Source organism: Colias eurytheme, chromosome 19 (assembly GCF_061535395.1).
Source record: "Colias eurytheme isolate Ceu_HAF_F1 chromosome 19, ilColEury1 Martin Lab GWU primary, whole genome shotgun sequence".
Classification (NCBI taxonomy): domain Eukaryota; kingdom Metazoa; phylum Arthropoda; class Insecta; order Lepidoptera; family Pieridae; genus Colias; species Colias eurytheme.
The window spans coordinates 10,344,873-10,368,440 of NC_142998.1; the positions used below are offsets into that span (position 1 = coordinate 10,344,873).

At 34.9% G+C, this 23,568-nt stretch overlaps 1 protein-coding gene across 1 annotated transcript in view; it reads left to right on the plus strand.

The window, feature by feature from the left end:
* Positions 1 to 281: 281 nt before the first annotated feature.
* LOC149900377 (fibrillin-1-like) overlaps positions 282 to 23,568 on the plus strand; it is a 70,164-nt gene continuing 46,877 nt past the window's right edge. Inside the window, exons 1-4 of the mRNA XM_090113063.1 lie at positions 282 to 408; positions 14,108 to 14,262; positions 17,217 to 17,299; positions 22,871 to 22,987. Coding sequence (XP_089969189.1) covers positions 406 to 408; positions 14,108 to 14,262; positions 17,217 to 17,299; positions 22,871 to 22,987 — 358 coding nt within the window. The 5' untranslated portion in view covers positions 282 to 405. The remainder of the gene's footprint in view (positions 409 to 14,107; positions 14,263 to 17,216; positions 17,300 to 22,870; positions 22,988 to 23,568) is intronic.

The following is a 23,568-nucleotide window of genomic DNA, read 5'->3' on the forward strand; positions in this document are numbered from 1 at the left end:
GATTTGTAGAGCAAACATATGTCTCTATGTTCTAATAGCTAAAACATATCAGTAGAGTTTATAGAAGTTACTCCCAAAACCTGTTTTACTTGACCCATATCATCAATCAACTTAATCTAACTTATCAAGAAAACAAATGCATCATCGATCGAGATCGGTCGCAATAAACAAACATTAGGTAAAACTGTAATAGCGTAACGGAAGCCCAAGATCTAAGTGGTTGGGTACATACGTGCGCGCGCGCTGTTTGCCCATTCCATTGATAAAGCTCGCAATTTCTGCCAGTCGAGAGCGAGTCGCGGTCGCAGACGCTCGCCTCGCGTTACCTCCGCGTTCTAACGCGGCCTACCCTCTGTTTTCGTGCACTAAGAATTTATACCCGGATCGACAGAACAACGGAGTGGCATGGTAATTAGTGTTTATTTTAATTTTTTGGACTTTTCTGGTATTGCAATGTGTTAAATTTAAAAAAATTGAATTTATTGTGTGGTTCTAATATTTTGCTAAACTTGATAAATTAAGCAGTTTTAAAATTTATTTGGTCCATGTTAGAAGTTTTTTAATAATCTTATAAGAGTAGGTTCTTATCTAATAGGCAATCAAATCAAACAAAAGCAAAGTGTGAACTTATGACGCGAGCGTAAACGACAAGTTAACTATTTGCTCTTATCTCAGACAGCTTTCGCAAATTATCTTTACACACACTTCAAATAACAATATTTGTTAAAATCAAACAATATTGTACAAGTTAATTTATTAGAGCCCTGTTTTACATACCTCGACTCTATCTATGTGTGAGAGGGTGTTTTCATATATAAATATTTTTTTAGAATAAATTATTTTCGAACTGTCAAGAACACTAAATTTATTAGCATACAGAATTCCTATACTTAAATTAAATGACGATGATAACTCCTACAAGTGCTATTACGTGTTTTGTCTCTACATAATTGACGGCAGAAAAATATCGTTACTTGATTGTAGAGGGTAGAGTCTGTGGTAGAGCGCAAAGTTTGGAATATTTTAGCAAATATATAACAATAATTAGTGGTACATCCTCAGTAAATAGGGCCAGGGTTATGTCTGGTTTGTCATGTTATCAGTAGGAACAGCAGAAGGCTAATGTTTTGCGCAATCGTACGTATCGCGTCCGCTAAATTCAGTTGTGTGGGAATTTTCATCTTATATCATTTAATTTAAAGGTACTTTGTCCTTTGTGGCTGAAAATTTCAGCACGTTTTAAGTTAAAGAAAAGCTTTTATGTCTAGATTCTAGTAAGTACTTATTACTTACTGACTCTATCTGCAAACACTTATAGACAATGTTAAAGGTTATAAGAAATATCATTTCTCATGTGTGTACTTGACTATTATTGCAAAATAAATTGTAATCATAGTTAACAACAATAAGGCATTAGAATTTAAATTTAAATCTCCTTTTCTTTGAAGGTGACTTTTAATTTAAAGCAGCGATGTAAAAAAGCTATTGTTGAAACAGAATATTTTATAAGATCGTCGCAAACATTTGCGAAATCCAAAAAAGTCGTTGAATGGGTCTATTTTAACTTTTTTGGTGTGATCCAATTTTGGCTAACGACGCATCTACATAAAGTCGAGTGAATATCAAATTTGCTATTATTTAAACGGTTGCAACAAAATATGATAATGTTTGCAAATATACATAGATATGCATAAATCAATTCATATTTATTTCTGTAATAAAAGAATAGAGTTTTCATGCATGGAATTATTAATTTTCACCAACTTTGTGACTTTAGAAAAATACTCTGGATATTTTACGATCTTCACCTATTAGTAATAATTTGTATTGTTAATAGACAGATAGATAACGACTTGCTTAGCATATATAAGCGAAGCGAGCGAAAACGGTATTTCTTATGGGACTATACGGTTGTTAAAGACCGATTCTTAACATTCAATATATCCAAATTAAATACCTTATAAAACGTGTAGCTTCATACTTGGTTACAAAAAAGTCACTTTCAGGAGAATTATTAACAATTAGGTACATAGTTGAATCATCCCTCATATTAATTATAATATTTAATCCGATACCGTTATATCTGCTGTAACAATTATTCAATTTGTCTATCAGCTTCCTGTATTAGCGTGTGATGTACATTATCTAAATGATTCATGTAATTATCACGTTCAGATTCCACTGCAAAGCTCCACTGTTTCACTGAAGCCTTGCTGGAGCATCGCAGATTTATAACTGAATAATTCTGAATGTATGTATCGGATTCTAAAGAATATTACTTAAAGAATTCCTCCAATTAGCCTAATCTAGGCCATAAAAATGTGCTGAGATGATGTGAGAGACGACATTTAATAGTGAATATTGTAGTAAAACCCCTTTCCTTTGTGAAAATTCAAGGATTCAGATCTGATTTAAATTTAGATCAAATTGACGTATACTTAAAAATAATAATGAGACGAGAGAGCTATTGATACAGCGGTTATTAGTAGGTAACACGAGACAATCAAAACCTCGATTTGCATTACATAATTTACATATTAGGTGGTACATTGAGGTTCCAGATCCCCCAATCTTCTGTAACCTTTATATCAACCGCGAGAATGAAAATAAAATACAGTACGAAATAATCAGTAATCAGTATACTTCCAGCAAGAACTGGACTTTGACACATTTCCATTGCTTCGCAAGCTCTACATTCTAACACTAAATATTTACATTATTATTAACATTAACAGAGATGTTGTCATTGGCCCTACACCTTTCCGAAGATAATTCGCTATTGTATGCATGATTTTATTGCTTTTCGTATTCATAAAAGGATCTAACAACCCGTCGCTCGGACATTAGAATTGAGGTTTACATCATGATTGTAAGGCTTAGTTTCGATTGTGTTGAAGTTTTCAGGTGTTAAAGTTGGAGTCGTTATGAATTACAAGTTAACAGTGTCATTGGGTCTATTGTCACAGTGATATAAAGTGTTGGGACAAAATTGCTATTGCGTTAGTGTGTCGGGTGTACAATACCACAAGAATTGATGGTTAAAAAGCAGTTTTAATTTTATTACTTCGAAGCTACTTTGTCAGGTGATTTATCATGAAACTTGAGTGTGACAAGTTTTTCAGGTAGCCTTCGTAAATGGAATTTACTTTTGTTTTCATTAATTGACGATTGTTTTCAGGAGTTTATCCAGAAATATTAAGTTTTGGTGTAGCAAGTTTTATTTTTCAGTAGTTATATACGAAATTTTATCACAAATTTAGTTCGTATTTGCCCGGCGTGTGCTCGTTAAAGCTCCTCGGTGTAGCAAGGCAAACATGTAAGATAATTGTGCTATCGTTGTTTGTTCGATCATCAACGTTACTATTTCACGTCCTCCACATTCCTCCTCTATTTGCGTTTGTATGTGTATCGTTATGTAAGTGTTAACTAATTTGCTTGCCTGTTTTAGTTATTTAACTTGGTAATTAGACAGGTAATAATCAAAATATATCACTACATAATATAAAACAAAGTCTCGTTCCGCCGTCTGTGTCTCTGTATGCTCAGATCTTTAAAATTACGCAACAGATGTTGATGGGGTTTTTTAATAGAAAGAGTGGTTCTTGAGGAAGGTATATAATTTGTCAAATTTTTTCAAAGCGGGCAAAGCCGCGTGCGGAAAGCTAGTAAAAATATATTTTTTTCTTCGTAGGGTCTGTCTATTAAGCCTTAAAGTTTCGCGTCTATATCGCATAGTGGATTTTCCTTTATCATACAAAGTATTTATGTGAAAGTGGCGAATATATTTACAGACAACTCATAAAAATATAGCTAGTGTAGGCTAATTGCTTGGATGACTAGAGCATATAATTTTGAGTACTTAAACAGCAGTAGTATGCTCTGGCATTGTCTACTTAATATCTTCTGATATACAGAGGTTCTGCTCTATATTGTTGAACATAAATAATTCCAGTGTTCTGTTGCCCAGTTTTAGTTTGTTAAGATTCCGAATAATATAACATGCTTATCCTCTTTTTCAGTTTTAGGCTTTGATTAGAAATCAGGTTTTTGGTTTAAATATTTTATGACTCTATTCAATTCTAATCTTAAAGTCTCTTCAGACGATTCTTTGAAACATAATATTATTACTTATTTTAATTTAATTAATATTGTTTAAAATACAACGTTTATTTTTTTCTAAACTTTGTATTAATTTAATAGGTAGGTCCTCGTTGGTAATAATAAGCTTCCTCTTAAAAATTTAAGCACATGGCATCAGGGTCTCAGATAACACATTTGTGCAAAATATTTTTAAATGTTATTGTAATTTTCAAGGTAACATCGATTAGATAAGATGCATTTTTCACTCTGCACTCAGATTTAAATTACCTAATTGAATTAATGAAATAATTTTTATTGATGCTATGCCACTCAATATTATATTATATCATCGAAATAATGTACTTTTTTATTATTATTAAAAAAATGAGAATCATCTGGCCAGCTTTTTCGAAAATAGACTGTACAGACGATTTTTAGGTATTCAGGTTCATATGGATTTCTTCAATATTATTTTGTCATAACAAACAGAACTTAAATTTTATCTATTTGTACAGATTACATTTACTAACACGTCGTTATCCAATAATAACCTCGCTACAACCAAACACCACAACAAACGGCCAGAACAGGTTCTGTCCTATGAACCCATAATCACTAATTAAAATAATGAAGATGATACAGCCAACGAGATATAACACTAAATCAATTACAACATAATCATAAATCCAATATGGCGACTTCATTCGCGTACCTTGTAATATTATAAAGCGGGAAACATACAATTAAATGCAAGTTGTTAGCCGATATAAGCGCACCGAAGTCCGAATGGAACTCGTTGATACGCCACATACCAATAAACAAAGCACTTCATAACGAAAGCTCGTGTTGCGACGAAAGCTTTGCGTGGATATGCTCATTGCAAGATTTATGTCGTTCACATCTTTAATCAACGAGACATAGCGCTATTTTTAGCCGGTACTTAAAGATTGGTGTGTAATTTTACATTTATAAATATGCTTATATTGTTCAGAACTTTCTTTAGATTGTACTTAGGAAAATGATTGTGAAAGACGTACTTAATTTTCACGGGGATATTTATACTGCATTTTTATGACTATATTTAACTTGCAGTAAAAGATACATAAAAGCATATTAAAACTTTTGAATACTTTGCAGTAAAAGATAAACATATATCATTAATTCTTCCTAGTCATTAATCATAATTAATGAGCACATCCACAAGTTTCGAGCGGGTAGCGCCACGTTCGCGTGCATCTCAAATCACGCTAAGTAGGCCTTTGATCACTGAAACACAACCGCTTGCACTTCCTACTCGCTATCAATGGCTTCTATCATCGCTGTTATGATATCTAATATTGTATGGATTCCGTTATCCCGCGTGTGCTTGGACTGCGGCGGGCTGCGGGTTGCGGCGGGCTGCCAGTCTAGCATTGTTGTCTGTTTATGTGTACGGGGGCAAGGGTGCCGATTAGTTTCTTTGATTTAAATTATCTTATGTAGGTGGATTATGGCCCTTTGTTAGTATTTTGCCTACTATAGATAAGGTAGGCACTACATTTATTGGTTAGGGTAAACATCGCGAGGAACATGTGATATTTGCTAAACCGCACTTGTTACGGAGACGACAATTTAAATAATCATTTTATAGCAATGTTGATTACAAGTTGTTCCCATTTTTTGTGCGTAACCAATGTGAATAAATTCTGTAATGACAGTTGTATAATATCAGCTTCAAACAAGTCGACGATTGAGCTCAAATATGTGTCCAAATGTAACTCGATACTACTTAGCTGGTATTCAGCAAGATTCACACGTCATTTATTTCACCTGTCAATACAAATATTAGTTCAGTGGACATTCCTCGAGTGCTATTTTTAGCTGCCGTTTTATCTTTTTTACAACAGTTTTTCATGTGTTCATAATATTGAAAGAGTTTAAGTGATTATGATGGTGTTAGCATACAGCTTTCAATCATGATAATAATTAAAAACAAGTAGGTATATGTAACAAGTAATTGTATGAAATCCTGACACCGAGATAGTTGCGTATAAAATTCGTGAACGCATTTTGTTTGAAGCCGACACGTGTTATCAATTAATGTGAAGCTCAGATATCTCCGTACGATTACAGGAATAAGCGAAATGTGATATATTTTAGATGGTAAAACATTTCTCATAAGAACAATTTAATTAAAATTTTATGAGAGTTTATTTCCTGTCGTGTTGTTGCTCGTGTTGTTAGATCGAGTTTTTGAATATGAATGTGAAATTATTTTTCCATAAAATACCTAACTTAAATTATTCGTGCTTCTGTAAACTATGCCTGAGTCAATCGGTATTCTACTCTTACAAAAGTTTTCTGCTAAATCATTATATTATTATATTTAGCTCCCAATAGCATTTGCATGGCTCGGTCTATCTGGGTAGCCATGCTAATCAGCTCTATCGAATCTATACATACGATATAGTGCGATCGCGGTTCAATTTCTGAACAATCCTTATGTAGGATCCTTATGTAGGATTTACAAAAATATCATCTCAGTAATAGTCTCCTAGTTTGACCGTCTCCCAAAAATTATATTACAAAATAAATTTAGCAACAGTCTACATTTTCGTAGGTAACCCTTGTGATTACGGCCACTAATTAAGAGGGATTTGTAGGTACGAGTGTGCCCTCTATAGTCCTCTTGAAGTCGCCTTAGTTGGAGTTTGGTCGCCCGTGAGGCCGTCAGTGAATCCGTACAAAGTACCTAATTGGAATTATTTCGTTTTCGGCGATGTGCTGTGTTCACAGGTATAATGTAAGTGCATTAAAATATACAATATTATGTTGTCTGTTTTTTTGTTGAATTTTAAATTTTTTGGTCGTTAAAATATCAAGTAGTTCTTCGCTTTTTGATTAAGCAGTTTTTTTTGTTTTCCCAATTGTTTTTCTAACGCTTGTTGAGGGAAATCAACTCTATCCTAACAAAACAAATCATTTTTTTTTCAAATTTAAATGTAACATGCCTCGTTTTAACAGAATTTGAACATATCTAGAATACGCAATCAATTAATTTATCTATCAAATGAACCTAAAAAGTGAGGTTATCTCTAGCCGAATAATAGGCGACTGAATTCGGTCTAGTTCTAATATTTATCAAAGCCATAATGCACAATTATGTCACGGCCACTTTGCAAAATGTACACATAACTACTTAACCAAATATATAAGAATTTAATTTTTTATTTGAAATAAGTTCAGTGGTAGAAAGTTGTTAAAGAATTTTTCTCGAGAAAAACATGACATCTAGAAAGGCATTTCACCACTAATGAAGTAGCAAAACTAAAAAATAACGTGTAATTAATATGTTTGTCTTGTGACAATGATAAGAACAGTTTTTGAAATGAAATGAATGAAAATACTTTTTTCTTTGAAAATATATACATAAATACATATAACAAAGACAAGACTACAGAAACAGCAGTTTTTGTTTGCAAACTTAATATTTTGTTCATATATACTGAATTTTTTATGCAATCAAAAGCTCTATTGCCACCGTATGTTTCTTCTATCTTTAGAATCAAATTCAGCATGTTTCTAGTATAGATATAAGTTTTCTTAGCTCTATTGTTCAAAATATGTCCCAATCACCTTGTCCCAGTAAAAGGTTTACGTCAGATGTTCCTAACCTATAATCAGAATCGGGGTCGTCGTACGTTAGTGTTTGTGTGAGATAAGGGTTATCAATCATCTTGATTGATGCTGCGTTCCGATGCTTTTTTAATTCGCAATTTAATGAGGCCGGTGGCGCTAGTACTGATAGTTTTTGTTATAATTATTTATCCTCATGTGTAGTTTTAGACCTATTTGACGGCATGTTCAGGACTCTAGAAAACATAATCAGTTTCTGATAAGAATGTGTCTGAATAATCACTTGTTATATAAATATAATTACGCAGCTCGTAGATATCTTCTCTTCGCCATAGTTAAAACTATCTTTATATCTTCAGACGGCTGTTTCGTAGTATCTTGATATTGTTCTAATCTTTTATTTTGTTGTCTTAATGCTTCCTCCATGATTTTACAGTATAAAGTTATTCCTAATTGTGGAATGGTGCGGAACTAAAAAATATTACAATAAAGAACTCATTCATGTTTCTGGTATCATTAAGATTACGCAGTTAAATATAAATGGACGCTGATTATTTATATTAAGTTTTACATTTTAGATGAGGTCATCTTTAGATTCGGTTTGTGGGTTACATCTGGATCCTTCTTGCCTCAATCTAAATCGTGAATAAATTTAAACTATAATGTTACTTTGGTGTGTGTGTAATTGTAAGAGTATCCTACACCGATATTTCTACCTAAATTTCATTTTAATGAAATTTCGAATAACAAATTTTCCGATAGTTTTGTATCTAGAAAATGAGTGTCATTATACAAGTTATAAAACAAATTTCACTGATTAGTTTAATCATTAAAACCATTTATTAGTACGTACTATCGACACGCTGCAAGTGCGCATCGATTAATTACTTTATCTCAAAGAAAAACGTCCGTTGCATCGGCCTTACACAATTCGTAGCGGATACAAAGGGTCGGCCGGTTTATCGGCTCAGAGACGATCGGATTATCGGACCATCAATCATTACGTCGATGCGCTGGCGCCTTACCGTCTGTGAGTTCGATGACTTTTGAACTATGATCAACATTTTTGGGAGTCTATAGTCAAGCCTTTCGTCGGATAAGTGTGGTGGTGAAAAGCTCTGCTTAGGATGTAGAGTTGAGATTTATTCTGCTTACATACTGCAATTGCACGCCTCATAAGCGAAGCGTTGAGGTGGGTACTACTGTCACTTCGCGCAAAACATCTGATTTTTAGGGTTCCGTAGCCAAAATGGCAAAAACGGAACCCTTATAGTTTCGTCATGTCCGTCTGTCCGTCTGTCCGTCTGTCCGTCTGTCACAGCCGATTTACTCGGAAACTATAAGTACTACAGTGATGAAATTTGATGGGAATATGTGTTGTATGAACCGCTACAAAAATATGACACTAAATAGTAAAAAAAAGAATTGGGGGTGGGGCCCCCCATACATGTAACTGAGGGATGAAATTTTTTTTTTCGATGTACATACCCGTGTGGGGTATCAATGGAAAGGTCTTTTAAAATGATATAAAGTTTTCTAAAAAACATTTTTCTTAAAGTGAACGGTTTTTGAGATATCAGCTCTCAAAGTCGTAAAAAGTATGTCCCCCCCCCTCTATTTTTATAACTACGGGGTATAAAATTCTAAAAAAAATAGAGGTGATGCATGCTAATTAACTCTTTCAACGATTTTTGGTTTGATCAAAGTATCTCTTATAGTTTTTGAGATAGGTTGATTTAACTGTAATTTATTATATTTGCTGCTACGGAACCCTTTGTGCGCGAGCCCGACTCGCACTTGGCCGGTTTTATTCAAACTTAAAATGTCTTTATGTATCATACATTGCACTTGTAAGATAATACATACACACACATATTAAGAAAAAACACTATTTTTAACATTCATGATATTTTTGATGTCATTTTTGTTATTTAAACTAGTTAAAAAACAGTTTAAAAAAGTTCTGTCTTGGACGTCCGTGTGTCTGTATGTGCGGAGGATTTTCTTGTTAACATGATAGCGACCGAAACACTTTACTAATCGAGTCTTTTTTTTTCTCTTACGCTTGAGTATGCTCAGGAATAGAACCCTTTCATTTTTCAGGGTCTGATTCGATGTGGTTTAATTGTTATTAAAGAAACAAAAATAATAATTAATAAATAATTATTAAAAAAAAATTATGAGGCGTGCACTTTTGGATTTTCCAAACTATTTGAATTTATTTCTACGAATTGTTTAAATTAAAACCACTCACGTTTATTTTAGTGAATCCGTCATATATGTTAAAGTTGGATCGTCAACTGAATTCATTTGAATAAGTATTGCCTGCTTATGACCGGACAATCTAAGAAATAATTCAAATTATAGTTTAGCACTTATTTTAGATCTGTTTGAGATTCATGTTTTTACCATAGTTTATTAAATAGTTACTTCGTCTTTCAAACTGCACATTTCTAGTACGTATTTCAACTTTTCAATGTTCTTAAGAGAATCGAATAAGGCACATTTTTCATGGTTACACGTGCAAATGATGCAGCTCTGCCCTATTAACAAATAACAGGAAACTTATTATTGACAAAGTTAAAGGTCGGTTCCACGAAGATGCATGTCTCGATATTGCCAATATTTTCATACAGACCTATTTGTGGAGAAGAACGAAACAAATAAATATTGTTTTTGTACCACGAAAATTTATCTCCGAGTATTATACAATATGTAAACTGTAAAGCTTGGCTCTATATTTATTATCATGTTCTTGACTAGAATTTAAACGCATTACTTATTATTCAAAACATACATGTAGCCATTATAATACTTCGGGAACTAAAAAATAAAACAAATACAAAAGTAAAGAGGCCGATCGAATAATCTAGTTCTCGAAGTGATTATCTAACTGGACAAATGGGTGTCAATAAATTTTGTTACAATAATGAATGCACTTGAAAAATAAAAGAACTGTTATTAATAGCTTTCTAGTGGAATTTAATTAATTTGTCGGGTCCTGTGGAGCTTGAGGCTTGAGCTCGAAGTTTAGGGTTAGAGTTTGATTCAAGGAATTATAATTGGATTGCATATAATTATACTTATGGTTGTAATTATCAATTAATTATTTTAGATTTAAATCTAGTGGTACTTCATCAATGTTTTTCATCTAAGTAGTATATTTAGTAACTTAAAATAGAAATAGTTTGAAACAAATGTCGTACTTACTAATTTTGTAAATAATAATTATTCTAATTTAAGAAGTGTCGCATTATCAACTTTTTCAACAATTGTTAATTGATTTGCTTGTACATATTAACTTCTATAATTAGTGTATTGAATACTCTACAAGTATAATAATTATAGACGAACACAATTTTTTTTATTAATATTAAATGAGCTGTCATATAAAGTGTATCGCAGTCAGGGTTGCGCTGTACGAATGCGGTCGCGGCGTGTAGCCGGCGCATCGTTATTAACCGATCAATTGAGTATCATTGCCGGCTAGCTCAGTTTAATATCTAGCTTGAGCTAGCAGTCTAGGTTTGCTGTAGTGTGTGTGTAATGACAATGTTTTTGTATGCTGTTTAATCGTAGAGTAACTTTGCATGGATAATTTACTATGATTGTATTTTGACGTAAAATTGAGTGATTTAGTGTGCATGATTTTATAATTTTTAATTTTTAATTAAAAAAAATTATGCACATATTCACGTTTGTAAATTTTGCTGTAATTGAAAACCTACACAAAACATGAATTAATATTCATATAACGGCACCATAACAATTGCCAAAACTAAAATTTATCTAATATGGATAAGGAAACTAGTTATGGCACCATCTATTCTCAATATGTATTACCTAAACAGCAAAAAGACAATCGACTCGCGTGACGCGTCCTAGTCCCTAGATCAAACGGCCGCGGCGGTGTATGCGCGCGCGCACCACTCCAGCGATTAGACATTAGCAGCGCACGCACTTCGGATATGCTCCGTTTTAGTTAACGAGCCAATGCCCACACATGTTGCACTCTCTGCTCCATATATGTTGATTCTATTTTGCTACATTTTTTCTTAAAGATCGTACACTTTTAAGTGTAGAGATAAAATTGTTGGCACGTTGATTGCTAATTCTGTCCACTACAACACTATCATACATAATAATAAACATTTTTTTATATTTGGATAGCAAATATATAAGATAAGAATTGCTTACTATTATTATCATTTTTAAACAGTGTGCTTCGGCTACATATAAACATACATAGATTTATAAATAGCCCCTTATAAAGTACGAGTGTGTCATAAATTCGTGATATGAATTTTAATCAAAAGCCTACGAGAGGTTTTGCGGTTTGCATTAAAATATCATGTATAAACACCTTTTCTATACACTAAGCTAGTAACAAAACAACAATATGTCTTTCAAATAAGGTATAAGTACTGCTACTATCTAAAATTTATCGTGAATCTCTTACACTATCTCTATAGGTGCTGTTTTAGTTTTAGTGCCGTACCTTGATGGGTTTCTTATGAACGTTTAATAAACTCCGGTGCCCTATTTAGTGAATCTTGGAACATCGTGAGTGTTTATAACTCGTATATCCTTATCTAAGGTCACTGTTACGAGACATTGTCACTACTATCGGCCTTTTATTGTTACATTTATTATTTTTTTATTGAAATTATGTATTACGTCGCTGAGATCCGCTATGATATGCTCGGTACAAACTTGGTGCAAACACTTATTTTTAAAGTTTAATTTGCTATCTCATTAAATTCTGTTTTGTATCGTAATTCTACGGGTAATATAAAGTGAATGGTAGTCATGTGTGTGAGAAATTAAAAAACATAATATGACTGAATTTGTATCAATGAATTAAGAGATAGAGTAAATTGAAAATATTATCTAAGCTATTGATAACTTAGTATGTATGTGGTTTTAAATTTATTTAACTGCCACCCATTGTATGATGATCATGAATGAACACAAACGCAGGATAATTTTCTTCGATATTTATCTAAAAATGCTTCGAAAAGCACTTGGCTCGACTCTCTCAACAGCGTCCTGCATCAAATGAATGCATTGTAATGAACTTGATTCGGGAATGTAAAGGATTCTAATGCTGTTTTAGGGTCAAGCAACGGTACTGCTTTATTATGGTATTATATATCTTTTTACCAACTTCTAAAACGGTATGCCGCCATATAAAAGCACTGTTTTATTAAAAAAATTGCATTTATTATTCGTAGATGTTCTATTATGCTTATCTTTGCGAAATCGATGATAATTTAATAAAAAAACCGGGTTTATAATCTTTGTATTTTATTCTTCATCTATGATAACGTAAAAATGTAGAGTTCAAGTTTTAAAGTACAAATTGGCAAAAAATCCAATGATAGCGAAAGCCAGGAGATAAAGCGTGTAGATATAAAATCACTTGGCCGCGCGTGGCGGGCATTGGACAGTGAGTCAGCAGCAGCCCGCCCACATCGCCTTCCTTACTACCGTTGTGACAGAGCATCTAGTAATATCGCCAGCACAGTATCACGCGACCTTGGCCCTAAATATCATCATTTGTAGCACCCCTTTATAAATCTGAAGCTATAAGTGCAGAAGACTGGAAAATGTAAAGACTTATTATCAAGGATGATGCTGATAATTTTAAGATGTACTTTCTACCAAATTTAGAGTAATTAAATATCGTAAAATAGGTATCGTATAAGGATTTTTAAGTAGCATTAGAAAGTCTTAAAGGAAGTTTATCCACTAAAATAGAAGCAATAAATTTTGCTTGGAGATGACCTGCCATAAATTCATCAATTTGATGTCTCCGTAACGGTGTCTCTTTAATGATTCGAGATCCCATATGCAGGACCGTCGTAAAAATGAGATTGTTTACTAAATATAGAATATGTAATATAGTATTGGATCGGGTCGTCGGCCCTTCTTATCATTTCGGCACGGATTCGTCCCGCGGCGCCCACTCCCCCAGCTCTAGGTCTCTTCACTATTGTTTTGTTTCGTGATTGTTCTTTGATTATTGTCTCGCAAGATAAACTCGCAGCTTAAATGGCTTAATTAGTATGGACCGGTTAGCGGTTAACAAGTTGAATTTATGTTATGGATACCCTTAGCATTTCATTGTGTAGCAATGATGATGATTTATTCATATATTCATTATTGTATTAAATAAATAGTTTAATCGTTTAAACAATAACTAAAGGGATTGTTTAACAAGCAGCATTAACATAAAACAATACTGCTCGTGTAACTTATGAGGCGATTTTTATACTATCATACTTATAATGTTAAATTATGACGACAACAGATACTATACTCGTAATTTGTTTGGTGTTAAGTCCAGGGAACAAATGCCTGGATATATTTAAAGTCAAAGTTCGTAATAGTTCTCTTGTAATTGTTGCAGGGTGATGGTGTCGCAATGAGCTTGCGGCTGGCGACGCTGGCGCTGCTGGTGTGCGCGGCGGCGGCCGAGCCTCGCCTGCAGAGCACGCCGCGCCCGCGCCACTGGCAGCGGGGCGCGCGGACCCTCTCTGATCGATCGCCCACACAGTTTGTTGGGTGAGTATCGGTGGACTACACAATTTGAATTGAAATTAAGACTAAATTGAATAAATTTACATGTAGAAGAATCCTGAATTTACGAATTATATGCCTCACTAATCTGACTCTAGGCTATTGAAAACCTAAAGTCAAGCAATTAGTTGCAAACAGTCTTGCACGTTATCAGCTAGGCACAAAATTATCTTCTAATATCCCATGCCAACTAGTATGCACAATGAACATGGGATTTACACATATTATGTAAACGCATATTACAAGAAGTAATCGATTGAAACAAACTTTCCGCTTACGAAGTACTTTTCTTCCAGCTATATTGCTTCCTAGTTGTTTTTTGAGCAAAAACAAAGCTGGATGTCATCTAGCATGAAATCAATCGTGAGTCACTCAATGAGTGCAGGAATGTAGCAGCTCGTGCGAGTGCATCGGTCCCGCTCCGCATATTGACACTTGATGGAATCTCCTGTTTACGTGATAATATGTAATGCTAAATGATGCTATTCAGATTGTCTTGTTGCTAGAGGCGGCTTTTATGAGGTTTATGTTGTGTTGTTGTGACAAAAAGATGTATTTAATTCAGACATCATTTACTTAAGATACAGTACATAACTCAATCGATATACGATTAATTTTTCTTTTGAAAACATCAAATTCTCAATATCCAATTATTAGCTTATGGTAATATTTTCACTTTTAGAAAATGAGATTTAAGCACAAGCTTATAAGAAAAAACCTCAGCAATCGTACAGATTATGTCCTTATTTGGTAATCTTATAAGCGTCAGCCTTAAGTAGTATTTCAGGTGTGCCCAGGAATATGTAATTAGTGTAAACCTATTTTAATGACACCGTTGTAGGGTTTCTTTTGAGATGCTTGTCGTGTTTAAGTATGTGTTTGTTAAATCATAACTTGTTACTCTATTCAAGCAGAAGATAATTACATTTACATTACCGTAAATAATAAATATGCAATATTTTGTTTTGGGTCAATAGACACCAAATTGTGATGTCATTAATCTAAGTTTGATAATAGACTAAACCTTTTGACCTTACTCCTGCTGAAAATAACATACGTAAAGTATAAAATACTCCTAAGTACACTAATTCACACGGTGTCGTAACTAGTTCTGAAAAGGCAATTATACTATGTCAGGTTTGTCCTTGAATTAGGCCCAAATGGAATGTCCCAGTGAACCCGGGGTCGTTCCGCGTCTCGCCGTGAAACCTAACCGCCCGTGTCCTCTGCGGAGCCCCGGCTTTGTTTGCTAATGTGGGAGCTGCTTCGAATTTACTGAGGAGAAAATTTTGTCACGAAATTATTTGATGATCTCTGTTGTGTTGTGAAATAGCAGTATTTCAGTAATGTGCTGTTCTATTTGGCATTATTATGTTAATCTGGCTTTCCTGTTCAATTTGACAAGTGTTTGTCTCATGCTTTACTGCTTAGAGATGTTTACGTATTTGAATATGGGAGATAATTAAGTATAAACATTTTTTTCTAACGTATGTTGACTTCTTTCTACGGTCTACCTTAACGCTGATTGCTCGTTCAGATCTTACGTAAATCGATTCTTTAACGCTCAACCCCACAAGAACTATACAATCTTATTGTTTACAATTTACATAAAACATCGTAATAACGAAACAATTACTCAGCATAAAATAATAGGATGTGTGACCCTCTGACCCAAATGCAATTAGTTGAACATCAACAGGCATGGCGAATCGCTCGCCTTTGATATGGACGTGAGACCGACAATTACAAGGTTGTACTGATCATTAGTTGTTTCACACTTGTTGTATTTGTGGGTCAGTCTGGTGCCACGGGGATGCAATCTTAGAAAAAGTTATGAGGAAAGACAGGTGATAGAGTTATACGATGACCGTACACGAACAATCTATACTTAATATTATAAAGCTGAAGAGTTTGTTAGAGGTCTGATTTGAAAAATTCTTTCGGTGTTCTATATATCATCATGCTAAGACCAAAGGAGTGGAGCAATGCGGGTGAAACCGCGAAGCGCAGCTAGTGTTAGATATAAAGAAAGATAGAATAAACATTTATTTATACAGTTAACAATTTAAAAAATATAAAACAAAATGAAAAGAACTTAAAACTAAACCATGTATAAAATAGACTACAGATAGGAAGAGGTATTTACAATGCAATGGAATCTATAATATTCGTAGAAATTTTTTATTTTATTTGTACGTGAAATACGGTTCTTACTCTTTTATCAATACAGCAGAAAAACGTGATTCCTTCTAGTAATCGCGTTCGTAGCAAGAGCTAATCTATGTTACAGACATCAGATTTAAAATTTTCACTGCATTATTTGTTTATTACATGTTGTGTTAGTCTAAATATATTATGGTATATTTGTAAGGTATTTCTAACCGCTAGTCTATCAACACAGTTAAGTTAGGCCTGTGATACGGTAGTGATATTGCGACAGGCCGGTGCGGTCACGGGCCACATTAGAGACGCGTCGGTAACTCCGATCCAGCCTTAATTAGGACATTAGGCTTTGTAGAGCGAGCTTTCGTACCATGAGTTATAAGGTTTCTGTCTTGTATGGATGATGTTTTTTTTATTAGATATCTAATTTTTAGAAAATTGATTATTTTTGAAATTGTACTTGTGATGGATGGGGAAGATAATATGTTGTTGGTCGTCCTTGATACCTTTTTAAAAAGTAAATTAAAAGATATAAATTATGATATGATTAAATCTACGTGATGAATGAATGTGGTAACGAGGCGAAGGAGTTAATCGGAATTCAAATATCTATTGCACTAATAAAAATATACATTACTTTTTTGTAGAGATGTAGAGTCACAAAGTAAATAAAGAAAAGCCCAGAATTCTACAAAGAATAGGACGTACTTCTTGTTCTTTATCAAATTTATAAATCAAATAGAAATATTTGTTTATAATTTAACATTTGTCCGCAGCCCACACGTGTGTCGGAGTCGAAACAGCACGCATTGCTGTCCGGGGTGGACCTCCAGACCCAACTCTTTACTTTGTGTAGTTCGTAAGTATACCTTTCATATGTTAATAAATTTAAACCTAAAGATTCAAGAATAAAAGTTTTTTCTAGTGCTAACTTGTAGATAGCTTCTTAAGTTGCTAATTTTGAAAACAATTTGGCATGATTATTGTTATAAGTGAGTATAGCTTTATAGTCCTCATAATAGGCATTTATTTCTTTAAAACTTTCAAAAAATACATATTTTTATCATTTCGATTAGATTTGTAAGAAATAGATACCTATAGTTATTTTACAATAAATACGAATCGTTTGTTTGTAAAATGTATCCGTTGAATCTGGTGAACCGATTTTAAAAATTATTGCAATAATAGAATTATATATTGTTTCATAAATTAACATGGCCTGTTTTACATTGTTGAGAAAATAAACATAGGCAAGTGCAGCAAACTGTTTGTGTATTGATGTCTAATTAAATAAATGGCTTCCTTAAATTTTGAATATTAAATCAGCTTCTTTCTAGGAAAGTAAATATCTCAAAAGTCTCATAAATTTCATTCAGTATGTATTTACGATATGTTTTGTTAAAAGTTAAGGACGCATATACAAATTGACGCGAATCAATTTTACGTTTTGAGTCTTACTACTACACGTGCACGGCTCACACACACAGCGAAATGCGAGAAACGACGAAATTATGACTAAACTGACACGACTTGATAATTGAACTTATTTTTATTGCAATATTTTTTTTTTTATAATTTACTTTGATTTGTTTGTAACGTTGAATGGTCACAAAAGTAGATACCATTTACCTAATTTCATGGGACAGTGATTGATTGGTAAACAAGTACATGCCAAAGTGTACTTCGGAACTATTATTCTTCTGGAACTATTATACGAGTAGAACTAGATGTGTCGAGTTTAGGCTCGTTTTGTTAGTTATGTCGAGACCTTACCTCCGGACTTGATGGAGTGACCTGAAGGTGTACTTCGAAGACTGCTACTGGAACTACTAGACGATTAGAGCTAGGTATGCCGAGTTTGGGCTCGTTTTGTTAGTTATGTTGAGACCTTACCTCCGGACTTGATGGAGTGACCTGAAGGTGTACTTCGAAGACTGCTACTGGAACTACTAGACGATTAGAGCTAGGTATGCCGAGTTTGGGCTCGTTTTGTTAGTTATGTTGAGACCTTACCTCCGGACTTGATGGAGTGACCTGAAGGTGTACTTCGAAGACTGCTACTGGAACTACTAGACGATAAGAGCTAGGTATGCCGAGTTTGGGCTCGTTTTGTTAGTTATGTTGAGACCTTACCTCCGGACTTGATGGAGTGACCTGAAGGTGTACTTCGAAGACTGCTACTGGAACAACTAGACGATTAGAGCTAGGTATGCCGAGTTTGGGCTCGTTTTGTTAGTTATGTTGAGACCTTACCTCCGGGCTTGATGGAGTGACCTGAAGGTGTACTTCGAAGACTGCTACTGGAACTACTAGACGATTAGAGCTAGGTATGCCGAGTTTGGGCTCGTTTTGTTAGTTATGTTGAGACCTTACCTCCGGACTTGATGGAGTGACCTGAAGGTGTACTTCGAAGACTGCTACTGGAACTCCTAGACGATTTGAGCTAGGTATGCCGAGTTTGGGCTCGTCTTGTTAGTTATGTTGAGACCTTACCTCCGGACTTGATGGAGTGACCTGAAGGTGTACTTCGAAGACTGCTACTGGAACTAATAGACGATTAGAGCTAGGTATGCCGAGTTTGGGCTCGTTTTGTTAGTTATGTTGAGACCTTACCTCCGGACTTGATGGAGTGACCTGAAGGTGTATTTCGAAGACTGCTACTGGAACTAATAGACGAGTAGAGCTAGGTGTGCCGAGTTCGGGCTCGTTTTGTTAGTATATAATTTTTTTGTGGTATCAAATGTAAGTGGGTTTTCGAAAACTAGAAAGACAAAACGTTTATTTTGTACATGCATATACTACTGATAGGTACTTACAAAAACTTTTTAGGTTCAAATATACTGAAACATTTTATAACTCAAGAAAGGGCTCACCTATCCAAACAAAATGTTAAGGCTTTTTCCGGACAATTTAGTAGATGGTTTATGTGAAGTTTGGTAAGGTAGAGTAGGGTAAAGTAGGGTAGAATAGGGTGAAGTAGTGTAGAGTAGTGTAGAGTAGTGTAAGGTAGGATAGAGTATGATAGGGTAGGGAAGAGTAGGGTATAAGATAAAAAAATGGATAATACTCACCAAAAATATATTTTTTTATTAATTCTTAGTTTCCATTATTACTAGTAGCTGGCCCGGCGAACTTTGTACCGCTAGCGCGGAACTAATTTAGGCTTTAATGAATGGAATACAATGATACAAAATAAATATAGATATATATAACAGTATTTTATTTCGATGAATAACACATAGGTATAGGTAAATAGAATAAAAATAAAACAATAATTAGACTACTATCTGTGTTCCCCGACGAGTACAATATGGGGGTCTTCAAGCGTAGAGTGAACAGGTACCTTCTAGGGAAGCGCGTTCCATCTTGGACCACATCTCAGCTTAACATCAGGCGAGATTGTGGTCAAGCGCTTCCCTATTTACTTCATACACGTGCCAGAGAAAAATTATTGAACTACGTTTTCCCGAACGGCCTTGGCATCTAAAACAAAAATTGTGTTATAAGAGCTATAGACTATATCACTCTTATAAGATAGCTTTACTCGTTTATTAGTTACAGTCTATAATCATTTATTAGTTCCAGTAGCAGTCTTCGAAGTACACCTGCAGGTCACTCCATCAAGTCCGGAGGTAAGGTCTCGACATAACTAACAAAACGAGCCCAAACTCGGCATACCTAGCTCTACTCGTCTATTAGTTCCAGTAGCAGTCTTCGAAGTACACCTGCAGGTCACTCCATCAAGTCCGGAGGCAAGGTCTCAACATAACTAACAAAACGAGCCCAAACTCGGCATAACTAGCTTTACTCGTCTGTTAGTTCCAGTAGCAGTCTTCGAAGTACACCTGCAGGTCACTCCATCAAGTCCGGAGGTAAGGTCTCGACATAACTAACAAAACGAGCCCAAACTCGGCACACCCAGCTCTACTCGTCTATTAGTTCCAGTAGTAGTCTTCGAAGTACACCTGCAGGTCACTCCATCAAGTCCGGAGGTAAGGTCTCAACATAACTAACAAAACGAGCCCAAACTCGGCACACCCAGCTCTACTCGTCTATTAGTTCCAGTAGCAGTCTTCGAAGTACACCTGCAGGTCACTCCATCAAGTCCGGAGGTAAGGTCTCGACATAACTAACAAAACGAGCCCAAACTCGACATACCTAGCTCTACTCGTCTATTAGTTCCAGTAGCAGTCTTCGAAGTACACCTGCAGGTCACTCCATCAAGTCCAGAGGTAAGGTCTCAACATAACTAACAAAAAGAACCCAAACTCGGCATACCTAGCGCTACTCGTCTATTAGTTCCAGTAGCAGTCTTCGAAGTACACCTGCAGGTCACTCCATCAAGTCCGGAGGCAAGGTCTCAACATAACTAACAAAACGAGCCCAAACTCGGCATAACTAGCTTTACTCGTCTATTAGTTCCAGTAGCAGTCTTCGAAGTACACCTGCAGGTCACTCCATCAAGTCCGGAGGTAAGGTCTCGACGTAACCAACAAAACGAGCCCAAACTCGGCATACCTAGCGCTACTCGTCTATTAGTTCCAGTAGCAGTCTTCGAAGTACACCTGCAGGTCACTCCATCAAGCCCGGAGGTAAGGTCTCAACATAACTAACAAAAAGAGCCCAAACTCGGCATACCTAGCGCTACTCGTCTATTAGTTCCAGTAGCAGTCTTCGAAGTACACCTGCAGGTCACTCCATCAAGTCCGGAGGTAAGGTCTCGACATAACTAACAAAACGAGCCCAAACTCGGCATACCTAGCTCTACTCGTCTAGTAGTTCCAGTAGCAGTCTTCGAAGTACACGTGCAGGTCACTCCATCAAGTCCGGAGGTAAGGTCTCAACATAACTAACAAAAAGAACCCAAACTCGGCATACCTAGCGCTACTCGTCTATTAGTTCCAGTAGCAGTCTTCGAAGTACACCTGCAGGTCACTCCATCAAGTCCGGAGGCAAGGTCTCAACATAACTAACAAAACGAGCCCAAACTCGGCATAACTAGCTTTACTCGTCTATTAGTTCCAGTAGCAGTCTTCGAAGTACACCTGCAGGTCACTCCATCAAGTCCGGAGGTAAGGTCTCGACATAACTAACAAAACGAGCCCAAACTCGGCATACCTAGCTCTACTCGTCTATTAGTTCCAGTAGCAGTCTTCGAAGTACACCTGCAGGTCACTCCGTCAAGTCAGAAACTCTAGTTTATAATCCCATAAGTATAAAATACTATAAATAAAATCTTACCTTGTTGTGCCTTGGTTGTCGGTGCAGAATGCGTGAAGGATCAAGTTTGACTATGTCAACTATTTTGTATACGTACAGCGATCTTTTCGTAAACGAGGAGCTGCTTACAAGCGTCACAGTGTCTACTCACAACGGCGGCTGAGCGCAGACTAAATTACTAAAATATTTCATTACAAATTGTGTTGCAATAATTCAAGGTAGTGACAAATAAAATAACCCTTATTTCAATGCAATAAGTATCACGCGTTACAGCTAAATATGTGAAAAAATAAGATTTGATTTTAATTTTTTTCTCAGCCTATTTGTAACATTTTGATAGTTTTATCTAGTACCTTTTTGAGTTAGACATGTCTACTTACTTAAAATATTTTTAAATAAATCAATTTGTTTTATTAAATACAAGAAAAATGTTCGTTTATTCAGCACGATATTGTCAATTTTGGGTGAAGAGGCAACGGAAATTATTTTTTTCAATATTATAAACCAAAATTTTCGACTTAAAATATAGTACCATTTAAAGATTAAGGAGTAATCTATTTATGGTAATTATTAGTTTAATTTGGTTTTGTACTATTTCGCCGCAAAATGCACCGAAAAACTGCGTATTTTTGTCAGATTCGTAAACGCGTCCTTAAAGCCCCCATCTATAGCTAGATTTTAGATGTTATGTGTTTGCATGTTATTTATTTATTTATTTAACACTTTATTGTGCAATAAACCAGGTACATAAAATAACAATTTACAATAAACAAAGCACAAAGGGCGGCCTTATCACTATGCAGTGATTTCTGCCAGGCAATAATAAGTTAATAAGTTTTAGCTATAAATCCTTATTGTAATAAGGATTCTTCTTTTCAATTTTATTGGTGTGTTTGGGAATACATATTCATTGTTGTCAAATATAAAAATAATTCACTTCATGATTTTGGACTTCTTCTTTGAAGTGAAACTTTTATAGGCGCGTTTAGAGTAAAATATCAAGGTCGCATCATTGCAATACCGTCACGCCATGGAGTAAGGCGACAATTTTCGTATCTTTGAATCTTGCCAAAGAAGTTTCACTTCTGACACATATGCTCGGCACACACGCTCTTTTTTATGTTTTTGTTTAATTTTTTTATAGCTCTTGTTTCACCAATGTTTCCAATTGTCCATTTTTTATATTTTTAAATAATAAAACTTGTAACAGCGCTATGTCGCCCGGACTGCGGGTCCCCGGGCGCGTGCATAGCTCCCAACATGTGCCGCTGTCCCGGCGGGACCGAGGCGCCATCTTGTGCCGGCGGCGGACTCTATCCCTATCCTGGTAGGTTATTTATACTAATATTATAAAGATGAAGAGTTTGTTTGTTTGAACGCGCTAATCTCAGTATCTACTGGTCCGATTTGAAAAAATCTTTCGGTGTTAGATAGCCCATTTATCGAGGAAAGCTATAGGCTATATACCATTACGTGTAAAGTGAAACCACTTCGAAAGAGCATAGAAAGATACTATAGCTATGCAATTTCATTTTTTTTTATCAAAATAGTGATGGACATACACGTTAATTATTACTGACGTTTTGTGTGAAAAAATATTTTTATATAAATAAATACACCATCAAGCAATGTTAAAATTAATAATTAGAAAGAAAATGGAAAAAAATTATTGCAGAAGTTTTGTGCAATATACAATTAAAGAGACATAATATTTTACTTATCTATTTCATGTTTAAAATGTCTGCAATTTTTATTTAATGTTATTCTCCAGCTGTGCAAGCATTGTAATTTACGTAATGCACGTGTAATAACCAACTTAAAATTATTAAAATGCACATTACATTTCCAAATAACTATAATCCACATGTATGAAAGAAAAATGTCATTTTTATTGTATGCAAAATATTT